General features: G+C 30.8%; 2 protein-coding genes and 2 long non-coding RNA genes across 4 annotated transcripts; 2 read left to right on the top strand and 2 right to left on the bottom strand.

Moving 5' to 3' along the window:
• Positions 4,062-4,968, top strand: LOC104787198 (thioredoxin H7-like). The gene is made up of 3 exons (XM_010512729.1): positions 4,062-4,262; positions 4,450-4,572; positions 4,693-4,968. The coding sequence occupies exons 1-3, from the start codon at positions 4,131-4,133 to the stop codon at positions 4,822-4,824; spliced, it is 387 nt and encodes a 128-aa protein (XP_010511031.1). The 5' UTR covers positions 4,062-4,130; the 3' UTR covers positions 4,825-4,968.
• Positions 4,837-6,712, bottom strand: LOC104787199 (dnaJ homolog subfamily B member 1-like). The gene is made up of 2 exons (XM_010512730.1): positions 6,068-6,712; positions 4,837-5,791 (listed from the first exon to the last, which is right to left on the bottom strand). The coding sequence occupies exons 1-2, from the start codon at positions 6,616-6,618 to the stop codon at positions 5,338-5,340; spliced, it is 1,005 nt and encodes a 334-aa protein (XP_010511032.1). The 5' UTR covers positions 6,619-6,712; the 3' UTR covers positions 4,837-5,337.
• Positions 8,477-9,087, top strand: LOC104787197. Its single transcript, XR_767810.1, has 3 exons — positions 8,477-8,562; positions 8,644-8,722; positions 8,850-9,087. It is a non-coding gene; the product is annotated as an uncharacterized LOC104787197 (long non-coding RNA).
• On the bottom strand, positions 10,931-11,780 carry LOC104787196. The gene is made up of 3 exons (XR_767809.2): positions 11,497-11,780; positions 11,353-11,404; positions 10,931-11,242 (listed from the first exon to the last, which is right to left on the bottom strand). It is a non-coding gene; the product is annotated as an uncharacterized LOC104787196 (long non-coding RNA).

Here is a 13,123-nt window from a genome sequence, read left to right as displayed (position 1 = left end):
CATTCTACCATCCCACCCTCCAATTTCGTACAAAGTCAATATGAACTTTTATTATGATTGGACCCTTCCTGAAACCTTTCCCATTCTTGGGATATCGCCACTTAATAATCTTTTTACTTATTTTTAATAATTTTTTTGTTTTGACAAACTAAACGTTGTATATCCCTACTACAAAGGATGCTCGAAGTTGTCCATAATAATGTTTTCAATTACAAATGAAGAGATGAAAGACCTTGTCTTGGTCATTTTTAAAGTTATATAGAAGTCGGACGGCTTAAATAAACTGTAGTTGAAGTATATTTTTGTTCTTGACCTCTGTGTTTAGTATTGACCCATATCATCCTGAGTTTATTTTTTGATAAATTGGTACTTGATACTTTGATAATTGATAGTATCATCCTAAGTTATAAAAAAAAATTGATGTCTACGTCCGAAAATGCCATGAATATGTAATGTACGTATTACATACGTCAGCATACACGTATAACGTATTGCGCTAACATCAGTTTTAGTTTTATTCTTCGCTTTAGAATCCCTGAGAAAGCGAATTTTCAATCTAAATCACAACAGTTATTTGAACCAACTTGATAGTGAGGCGTTGGACACGTCATAAGTCAAAATAAGCCATAAGAAAGGAATGTAATCCTACATCCTTTAACAAAAAAAAAAAATCAAACGAATGTAATCTTTGGAAAAAGAAAAGGAGGATAACGTCATAATAAAGTTTTATTTACTGTGTGAGATTGGAGGGTTGAACATCGTTGATGTTATTAAATGGGGCTTTAGTGAAATATGGGTTTCGGCCCAGCTTAGACAATATAATCAATGTATGTACCAAAGAACTAAAAGGTGTGTAAGATTAATTGTCCAAATGGTTGCTTAAAATTGAAAAAGTGAATTGGACAAAATTGAGTTGAATAATCTTTAAGCCATTCATCTTTAAAATAGTTGTTGAACAAGTTAAACATTTTTGCTGTAGAATTAGTTTATTTTTTCAATTTTTTAAGTTGAGTGAGTTAAATAGTTTTTTTTTTCAACTTTTTGAACCTCTTCTATTCAAATGGTGAAAGTTGGTTGAATAATTTTTTCCAACACTTTCAACCTTTTCAACTATGCAACCATTTGCACCCTTAGTTGATTAAATATCGAAACATGTTGAGTCTTAAAATTCACAATGTTCTTCTAGGGTTATTTTTTCTATGTGTTTGTGGCTGTGCAACCATTTCTTGTTACAATGTTGAGCTGTGTAAGTAAGTTGATCTTTCTGTGTGGTCTTGGCTAAGGATGATCTAGTCTCTTAACATTATATTAAAACCAAAAGAAGGTATGATCTAGTGTGTGTGTGTGTCTAGCATTAGCTTTTCAGCATAAGGTGGGTGGGTTATAATGTAGCGGTAAATGACAGTGAGCAGCAGCAAGACTGAGTTCATGTTATTGATAGCTAGCTAGGATCTTCATAGCAAGTATAGCTATTTGGTTTGCTCGTGGCAACTAGGATGGAAACTAAATCATGCAAATTTTTGAGTTTGACATCTCGGAATCAATGTTTCTTCTTTTGTTTCTGCTTAGATTAACGCTTTTCTCTATTGTTGTTTTTGGTGTATGTTTATTTTGTAATTTCTTTTTTCGCTACTTGTATTCATTAGAATTTCTGTCAAAATTTGAAAATGGTATAAATACTTCACATTAATACCAAAAAGAAAGTACAATATAGCAATAATGAGAAATTATATTATATTACAACAAAAACCTTATCTCCAAAACATAAATTTGTTAAAACTATATTTCTCAATTAATTGGGTCGGGTTCAGGTTTAGCTATCTACTGGGCTGCCCATTCCAAGTCAGGAGTTGAGAGTTCGAGTCCACTATGACCCAATAAGCCAATTCCAACTGAACCACCACTCTTTTGAAAAAATGCTTAGCAAAAAAGAAGAAATATATTTCTCAAGCAAACCTTTTGTGTATACTCCCGCAAAGGAATTTGAATATGCACCTCATTATTTTTCTAGGTTCATCGGCTTCTCGTATTTAGTTCAGCATGCAGCTTCTTCTTTTCTTAGACTTCTCGACGCTGCAGCATCTTCTTTCATCATTAAATTTGTATATAGCTAAGAAGAGTTGTGATTTAAATCATTGTAAATTTCAAGGAATAAGCTCTCTGGCATTTGCACAATTGTATCAAAGTCTCTGGCAGATCTTCCGCTCTTTTTCTTTTGCACAAATACAACAATTCTAATATTTTATACTTGACTGTAATATATTTGCCTAGTACGTGATACCAAAAAAAAAAAAAAACTCCAAAAAAATAACAACAGAGGTATTGAACTAATTGTGTCATTCACACAAATAGAAAGAGAGAGAAATCAATAATATAAAATTGTATGGATGACATTTCATGGAATATTATTATTCTCCAGATCGTGGAGAAATATATCAGAATCTTTGCAGATCATCGAGCCTAGGAATAAAGAAATATGTGGCTAGCACTCATGCGACCTTTACCATTGACAAAGCAATTTAAAGATTTTTTAATGGAAAAGAAATCTGCCTACCCTAAACTTATGTAACATTTTCATAAATTAAGATAAAGTCAAAACCGAAATAAATTCAAAGACAAAAACTATATCAAAAATGACATTTTTAATTAAGACATATTTGAAAATCTAAAACCTATATATTATCTCAGCTATAGTTTAAATTTATGAATTACCAGTATTAAAATAAACATATTGTATAAGAATTATCTCAGCTATACATCATCTTTATGTATTTCTTTTCAAAAGTTACTACTTTCCAATTTCAAAATATATATTTATACAGAAGAAAAATCCTTAAAAACACAAAAAGACTATATTGCATCAGAATGGATCGTTGTAAATTGATTTTTTTTTAATTTTATTTGGTTTTTGATGAAATTCGCTGGCTGAAGTTGTTATAATTTCTTTCAGTTCTATTTGAACTCGAGCAAAAAGAAAAAGTATTATTTTCAACTTGGCGTGTGAAACCCTTCCAACATGTTCCAAAAATTAAGATATTCGATCGTCACCAAATCAAATTTTTGATTCACAATTCCTAGTTCGAATTAGAATAGTTGTGACTTCTGAGCAAGAGAGGAAGATGTGAAAGTTTATGGGGGAAAAAGTTAAAAAGATTATGTACGTACGTGCATGTCTTGTCCCACCCAAAAGTAGAATAAATTATCAAAATTGAATAAATTATCAATCAATTTCAAAATCGTTTTCGATTATTGTTCCTATTAATTATGTACGTTTCTCAAGTACCAAAATGGAATAAGAAGCTTGAGGAAGAGTTTGATGACAGCTCCTGAAGAAAAACCAATACGCCAAATAACAATTTACAACCTGTGCTTTTCACATTTTGTTTTCTCGTTTTTCATTTTAAATTTCTCCTGTAAGATTTGACGTAAAATTATTATAAAAAAAAAAAGAAAAGAAAATGTTTTTACATAAACCAAGGCCACCAGCAAAAAAGAAAAAAAAGGTAATGGGAAAGATAAGTAACTAACATCCAAACAACCCATATACATAAAGATTTTTTTTGTCCCGCGGTATGTGATTTCTTGGTTAAATAAGTAACATAAAATGATAAAAGTAGATTATTTAGGTATTGGATCCTTGAGGTATATGGTGCATATTACTCCGCTTGCGAATAAAGGTATTTTTTTTCCAATAGTGTGGAAAAAATAAAGTAAAATAAATTCATGACAAAATCAAATTACCTAACTGTTTTATATTAAAAATTCGATCCGTCGCGATTTGTTATCCACAGAAAAAAATAAAACGAAATAGTTTGCAAGTGCATGACATGGCTTACCTAGTTCCTTGAAACCAGCTTTATTTTTATGTAGTGGAGAATATCAAACAACTAAATGGAACATGAATGTGAAACTAAATTGGGATACGCTCCATATTCTTGAAATAATAAACCAATGGCTAGAGAAGGATCGCAAGCGGAATCATATTCCATTGCAATAACGTATATATTTTAATGAACAAACTTGGTCGACTTAAAACTTATATAAAGCTCCTCCATCTTTCTCTTCTATACATATCAGTCACAAGCAAATAAGTGAATATAATTTCCTCATACATAGACATTCAGAATATAATGGGTTCCAATGTTTCATCTGTGCATGATGTTCATTCATCAGTGGGAACCAAGAGTGCCATGATTGTTGAAATCGAATCAAGAAGACAATGGCGATCTCTCTTCGATTCCATGAAAGGCTCAAATAAATTGGTATGCATTACTTGAAAACCACGTATATTGTATTTCAATTCTGTAACCAAACTAGTCTCACATCCAAGAATGAAATGGTTTTGTAGGTGAATCTTATACTGTTTGTATTTTCCAGTTTTGTTTACATGCAAATAAAATGGTTTTGTTCTTGATAAAGCTAACTTAGGAAAATTTTGTGGTTTTGAAGCTAGTAATTGATTTCACAGCTGCATGGTGTGGACCTTGTAAAGCGATGGAACCTAGAGTTAAAGAGATTGCTTCCAAGTACTCAGACGTTGTGTTTGCTAGGGTTGATGTGGATAAGCTAATGGTAATTACTCTTTTTATTAATTATTATTACTTGAAGAAGAGTACTCATATATGTGGTTTTATTGTAACTAAAATCATGAACGTTGAGTTTCAAGACTAAGCTATTTGGTATATATTCTAGGATGTGGCTGAGACATACAAAGCTATTACCCTTCCAGCTTTTGTTTTAGTGAAGAGAGGAGAAGAGATTGATAGGGTTGTTGGAGCCAAACCTGTTGAACTTGTGAACAAGATTGAAAAACTTAGTGCTTAATTAAGGTTTTTATTTTGTTTCCTTAAAACAAAACAAAAGAAGTTTACTTGTGAGTGTGGTTTGATTGTTTGAAATTGGGTTTTATACCATTTGGTTTGTCGTTTTCTCAAAGAGTGAATAAAATTGTCACAATATGTTTGGACACCCTTGAGACATCATCACTCATTCTATGTTTTGACATGATCGCAAAAAAAAAACAAAAGAGTTATTTATTCTGTGTTTTGACATGAGCACAAAAACTATAATCTCTTAAGCGGTAGTCACATTGGTATAAAATTTATTCCTATCAAGGTAGAAAAATAAAAAAAGGGTAAAAACCAAAGGTTACTAGAAGAAGATTTTAAAGGATCAGGATAAATTGGATTACATCATCGAGAGCGTTTACAAAAAAAGAAAGATCAATTTTTGTTACTATTTCGCCATCAAGAAATGAGATCAAAACTGAAAATAAAAACCGATCAATTCTGTATATGTACACACTGAATTGACATTTGAATTCAAGATTATCTTGAATTAGTTGCCAATACCGCTTCCACCAAGAACTCTCTTGAGATCTGTCTTCTGTTCCAATGTTAGCCTTGCGGGGAAACCTATCTCAAAGTTGATTCTTAAATCTCCTCTCTTGGAATGTTCTTTAGAGATGGGCATTCCTTCATTAGGAATCACTATCTCCTGACCCGGTTTAACGATATCCAAAACCGGGATAGTCAGATTTCTCCCGTCTAATGTCGTTAAGCTTATAGTGATCCCTGTCAACGCCTCCAAAAGAGTAACTTTTTTTTCTACAATCAGATCATTACCGTCTCTTTTGTAAACCGAGTGCGGTTTCTCATCGATAACAAAGATGAGATCCGCGGGAGTAACACCGGGTTCTTGGTTTCCTTTCTCGGGGAATGTTATCTTTGTTCCTTTCTTCCATCCTGGTGTTATGTCTATCTTCAAGATCTCTTCCACCGGCTTTGACTTTCTGATATCAAAACATAATTAAGACACTGACACAATCAAGAAACCAAACTAACCAAAGAAAAATCAAATATAGCAACAAGAAAACTAATAAGGAAGATGACAAACAATATTAACATTAACATCACTAATTTCAAGATTCATCACAAAAACAGAACACGAAGATATTTATACACAAGACCATCCATTGGATAACACATGAATCAAAGAAGTAGGAATTTAACAAATCAAAATGGCGACGTCTCATCACGATCATGAGAGTTAATGGAGGAATACTAACCCAAAACCATCAGGAACAACGCGGGAAATTTTCATCTTCCTTCTCCCACCTTTATACAATTCCTCTAGAGTACAAGCCAGTTTACTCTCAATAGCCGGAGCTTTCCTATTCACCGGAGTTTTCCTATTCGTCTGACCTCCCGCCTCCGCACTTTTAAACCTCCCACCACCACCACCGCCGAAGACTTTCTCAGATGCACCGAAAAACTCAGCGAAAATATCTTCAGCATCACGTGGATAATACCTGAATCCAGCATTGTTAACGGAAGAGTAGTTCCGTTGCTGAGACGACACCGTTTCTGACGCGGTAGGTACATCGGAAGATTTAAGTCCATCTTCACCATATTGATCGTAGATCTGACGTTTGTTAGGATCACTTAAAACATCGTAAGCTTCAGAGATCTCTTTAAACTTGGTTTCAGCTTCTTTCTTGTCTGAAGTTGGGTTCTTGTCAGGGTGCCATTTCATTGCAAGCCTTCTGTACGATTTCTTTAGATCGTCTTCGGTTGCGCTTGGATTCACGTTGAGCACGTTGTAGTAATCAACCCCCATTTTGATAACAGCAGTTGGAAATCGTTCACGAAGCTTACGAGAAAGTGTTGAGAATGAGAAAGACAGAGTTAGGGAGAAAGAATAGAAAAAGAAGAGAAAGCGTGAGTAAGGAGATAAAGAAGATAGGAGTGGAGTACGTGTGTGTAAGTAAGGTTAGAAGAAGAAACATGACAAGCATAATGTAATGGGAGACAATGTTATCTTTGAATACTCTTAATCCTTATTTTAAAAATCCCTACATACCACGATTACGCTCCGTAAAATCGCTAGACCACCTTCTCCACCTTAATTAATAATTAATTCTCTCATAGCATCAATTATCCGATTATGTCTATCTAATTTAATTATAACCCGCTAATCTGATTATTTCCACTTAATTTTATGTATACCAATTATTTTTGGAGCCAAATATAAAATTTATATATTATTTAGACATTTAAATAAAGAATTATGATGTTTTACAATACTAATGTACAAACTTTTAATGAAAATCATATAAATTTCTTTTAAAATTACTTTTTAAGAGTTTACCGTAATTTTAAAGAAAATACTATAATTTTATATTTTATTTGATACTTTTGCTTTTAACATAAACATAATTATATATATATTTAGTACTATATATTTTTATTTTATTATTAATTTAATAAAATAACTTTAAAATTAGTCCCCAATTATTCCCGTTGAATCTCCGATTTTCTTGCTATGCACTAGATACACTTTTACCGTCCGACTAATGCCTAGCGATTTATAAAACAGGTCTCGACCTTTATTCTGTTTTACAATTATTGCCGTGCTTGAAATTGTAGTTAATAAATATGAAAATACGGTATGCATAAAGTTAAATCGGCGGTATTGGTTAGTCACTCATCCATCTCAGATTCAAACTCTTCAAACTACGGTGTGTATAATAAACGGCAATTTTAACTTCAAAATGAACATTTTCCTTGGTACCCTACTAGCAAATGGTGACAATCTCAAGGGTAGACAAATCAATCAAAATTTTAAGTTGTCGAAGTTGATGTAAAGCAAAACAGAGAACACCTCAAGACATCAATTTCTTTTCATTCTTTTGTTCCAGATTTCATGTCTAAAGCTTTACTCTGCTAAGTTGTGAATAGTAATTTTATTTTTATTTTTATTTTCATATAACAGCAAACGTGTAAAGTATAATTTTCACAAAACGGTTTTCTTATAGGTGATTTCAAATATTTAAGAAAATAATATTACATGTAATCAACATTGATATGTAATCAATCACAATATAATTAATTAAAATGATTAAATTAAATTTATTGAGATTATATTAAAAAGTTAATTGGATTATATAAAGATATTTGATATAAATTATAATATTATGTTTGTAAATATTTCATTAATTTCTATTTTTTATAAAAGATAATAACGCAATTTAGGAGAAATAATATCTTTTTTAATTTAGTGAACATTGTGAGAGAAAATAGTTAAATTTCTCTCTTTTTCACATTTTTTAGTTTTAGAAATATAATTAATTAATTTCAATTAGATATAATTACATTTTAAAACAAAATTATTCACTTTCTTAAAACCATTTATCTAGAGACTAAGTAAAAGATATATATTCCCATATAAGAATGTTAATTTAGATTTAAGATAAATTCTTTATAAAACCTTACAGATGTTGGAAGCTTTTTTTTGGGTAAGATACAGATGTTGGAAGCTGAATATTACTAAGTGTCACATTGTTGTTGTTTTTTTTTTTTTTTTTTTGGTCAACAAGTGTCACATTGTTGTAACTAGAAAAACATATAAAAACTGTGGATTTTAATAGTCCAATATAAATAGATGTTCTGGGGAGCCACTAATTTGCAAACTTGCAATCAGATCTTCTTTTTTTTCTTTTTTTTTTTTTTTTTTTATTTATCATCTCTAATCAAAGTCCGAATTTTTAAGTTTCAAAGAATGGTAAGTTAAAAAAATAGAAATATAGTTGTGCACATACATAACCATGTATAGCTTACATTAGAAGTTTTTTCTTTCTTTCAGGGGAACTATACATTCAAGTTAGGAGATACTTATGAAGATAACAGGCAAAGAGCTATAACCTGTGTTTATAGTTTTGGAGGTATACGTTAACACAATCTGATGGTTACGCTAAGCTAAAATAAACCATTTGTTAGTTATATATTGTATAAATATTACATATAAACATTGAAATTGGGATTTTAAATATGTTTACGAATATTTTTTAGGAGTTATTTCTGTAAAATTTTATCCACAAATGAACGCACTACTCGTGTTTGGAGAAGGATTTGATGAGACCGAAATACAGAGGAAGGTAGATGAGATTTATTACCCAAACAATGAAAAGAGGTGCCCATGGTGTGATCATGTGCTTAATAATGATCATATGCTTAATAAATCATTGTTCCAGATAGCGCTAGACATTATGTGGGCGGTGACCCAACGCCTAGCGCCTAAACGCCTAATCGAAACTTAGACGATTTAGACGTTTACAATATAAAACAATATATATATATATATATATATATATATATATATAATATTATCTATAAAATTATGTAAAAATATATGTTAAAAATAATAAATAATAAATCATAAAGAAAAGTTAGAAAAACACATTTATTTAAGTTACATTAACAACATATGTACGTTTATAATTATATATAGAGTTATAATAGTTAATAATTTAAATATATATAGTTAAAAATAAAAAATATATATTAAAATATAATTTATGCAATTTTAGTCGGTTCAGGTTATCTAGACGTCTGCTGAGCATCTAGCGTCTATACGGCGCCTAGGCGGCGTCCTAAATCGCTTTCTTGAACACTGGTTTAAATAATAAATAATATTTTTTTTGTTGGACAAACAAAGCTTAAATAATGATATGTTAAAGTATTTGGACTATAACTAAATTGTATGGTGCTTAACTATAAATGCATGTTTTATAAAAATGTTTGGATCTTTCTTTGATTGTTGATTAAACCCAAGTTCTATTTTTTTTTTGTCAATAACTTAAAAACCCAAGTTCTATTGTTCTACTTGTATACTGTTTCTATGCTCTCTTTTTTATTTTATCACAAGAATGGCGAGGAGAAATAATAGTAGTTTGTTATAATATGCGTCTCTCATTGATTTCTATTATACACTATTGAAATAATATATAAGTTTAAATGACAAATTTTAAAAAATATATATGAATTATCTCAAAATTTTCTTCTATGAGTAGGCAAATTTGTTTTATAACTTTAAATTCATAAAAGGCAAATGTTTACAAAATTAATTATTAAAAACCAGAAAATGTGAAGTGACTTTATTCTACTGGCAAATGATAAATCCATCAAAAATATGCACCATCACACCATCCATCAAAAATATGCACCATCACACCAAGAAGCAACTTTTGCTTCCTACGAACATAAAAATTTAGCTAATAGACCTATCTATTGCAATTTAATGTAAAAAAAAGACCAGAACATATAATTATATATTCTGGATTGTATTAGTGTTGTCATTATGTCACTACCATTTTGATGAACGAGTATATCCTTAAAAAAACACTAGAAAGAATGATAAAATATATTAATAATAAAAACTATTTGATATTTAAATACAAAAGTTTTATGAAATTATACAATAGTTTAGTATTTGTCCAAATATATTATTATCATTTTGATAACTTTATGATACAATTTGTAGACGGCTCATAATAGAGGTCTCCCAAATAAAGAATCAGGTCATCAATGGGCTACACGGTATAGCCTACACCTGATAAAGTATGATGCGAGTATAACTATGATAGATCTTTGATTAAGATGAACTCACCTCTACGAGAATGATGGATAATGTATGATTCATGGAATTTATCTTGGATCGGGTCAAGGAATAGGTTCTTGCACTACAGGAAAATTGGGCATTGATAGCGTCCGAAAAAACGCTATCTATGGTTATAGTAGCGAAGTTAGAAACACTATGTAATCGACCGCGACTATAGGTTAGTGATATATTGTAGCGGTTTTTTGGTATGCTGTGATATAGTTGTTTACAATAGCGCTTTATAAAATGTAATTGAAAATTTTATAATAGCATTTTATAAGCGTTATTATTTCTTTCTTATACATTATAATTGATATGTATATTGTAGCAGTTTAGCTTTGCAATAAATTGGACTGCTATCTTTTGTTTGCAATGAGAACCTGTGTAATAATTTATTTTTGGCTATATTGTATTACCCATAATTTTGGATCAAACCAAATTTTCATAAATCATCAAACGTACATGTCTGAAACAAACAACAAGTACCCTCACACAAAATAAAAACACAAGATCGACCAGAGTTTTAAATGTAAACAAGTTTGTCATTTGGCCAAGCTATTATACTACCCAAAGCATCAGCAATGATTTTAATTTCTGAATTTGCTCTCCAAATTGGGGCATCATCAATCGTAGGAACATCAACCCAAACCTTACTTGCATTGGGACCCAAAGCGACAAAATGAACTCTATCTTCTGGATTTGTTGAGATAACTCGACCTTCTGCAACCTTTTCTTCAGATCCATTGGAATCTAAAAGAATGCACTTTTTCTCATTTGTGTTGGTGTTAGAGCTGTTACCTACACTCTACAAATTAAAGAAAATTCCAGACAATTCATCACCAGACCAGTCAAACAACAAATCATTCAATTAAAGTAGAAAATTTCAGAAATGATTAAGAAAATTTAAAGTCTTACCCCAGGTGATCAATTTTTTGAAAATCGTTTCATCTTTGCTTGCTTGTACACTCTACAAAAAAAATTGCAGACAATCTTATCACAAGTCCATCACAACATCAATACAACATATATTTTTAAGACTAAGAAAGTGTAGAGCCTTACCCCAAGTGATCTACTTTTTGACATCCTTTCATCCCTGCTTGCCTGTACACAATAAGCCATTTGAATATTGTGGATAGGCCATGGGATGTTCTTACCAAGTGCATCACCAATCACCAACATTTCAGCATTTGGCCTCCACAGATATCTATCTTTTTTAAATACCCCATCAACCGTGACAATAGCAGCATTCGGACCCAACGGAATGTCGTTTACCAGTTCTTTTGGTTCAGTTGACCATAGACGACCCTCAGCAATTAATTCATCATCCTTATTCCAAGCATAGATGTGGATTATATTATCTTCTGCATCTGTATCCTGTGGAGCGATGTTTAAAAAAAAAAAATACATTTATCAACATGATTTAGCTATATTTTAATAGCATTTATAACAATAGACTATTAAACATTTTACCGATAAACCAGTGGTCCTTTTGTTTGTTGGAGAGTCCATTTCATTGTCCAAAATGAGCTTATCAAGTTGCCATGCAATCTTCACTCCAACAGCTTGGTCAAGTGTGGTAACAGTTGTCGTAGGCCTCCAGACATATGCTCATTCATCTATAACTGATTTAACAATGAAAAAAATTGTGTTTTTATCTCCAACTTTTAGCCAAAACTTCCTACTTTTCTACTGCCAATACATTTTCTCATCATGATATGCCACTTTCAATTTCTTCTCTATACTCTGGATTTCTTCTCTATAAATGTTGCTTGTTTAACGACTTTTGCTCGTTAATTGGTTTATGAGTATTGTTTTGGTTTCTACCGGTTATTGTTGGTTTGGCTTTATGGTTTAATTCAGTAGGTTAATTAAAGAGTATGAGATTTTTAGTTAATGAATTAAAAAAAAATATGAGTCGGATTGTTTCATATTTATGTTTTATATATATGACACTTTTCTTAATACAATAAAATTAATTAACTAAGAGATGCTGATAACATTAATTAACTAAGAGATGCTAATAACATTAATTAACTAAGAGATACTTTGAAATTTTATTACATATCAGTTACTATTTTTTTTTTTGTTATTACTCTTTATGTTCTTGGAAATTAAACTCGGATATACCAACTAATTTTTTTTGTCTTATTTTTTTTTGTTTTTTTGTTGTTGTGCAAACTTCTTTTCTTAAGATATGTTTTAATAATCCAATATAAATAGATGTTATAAGCCAATAGGTTGGAAATTTTCAGTCACATTGTTTTTATGATCTGTACTGATTTTCTGAGTTTTTAGATTTTTCAAAAAATGGTTAGTCAATATTGCAGTAAGCGTGTTAAAAGAATAGAGATCAATATATATCTATTCAAAAACCCTTACCACTTATATAATAAATTCATTAAACCATTAATTTAATTTCATTCTTTGCAGGAAGAATTTAGAGTCAATCTGCAATCTAGTGATGAAACTGTCAAGGAGAAAACTCGAAATTATATATTTTGTTTTGAAGGTACACTATTATAAATAAAATAGGTGAAGTGAACTTAGTGCAGTGGCAGGAGGTAAGTCCATTTGTAGAAGGCACCATCATACTCGGGATCGAGTCCCGGCTCCTACAAATGTAGGAATTTGGCTAATAGGTCGGCCAGTTGTGGCCCAATGGTTGACAAAAAAAAAAAAAAAAAAA

The sequence above is a fragment of the Camelina sativa genome, chromosome 5, assembly GCF_000633955.1.
Source record: "Camelina sativa cultivar DH55 chromosome 5, Cs, whole genome shotgun sequence".
Classification (NCBI taxonomy): domain Eukaryota; kingdom Viridiplantae; phylum Streptophyta; class Magnoliopsida; order Brassicales; family Brassicaceae; genus Camelina; species Camelina sativa.
This window is presented reverse-complemented; position numbering and strand designations above follow the sequence as displayed.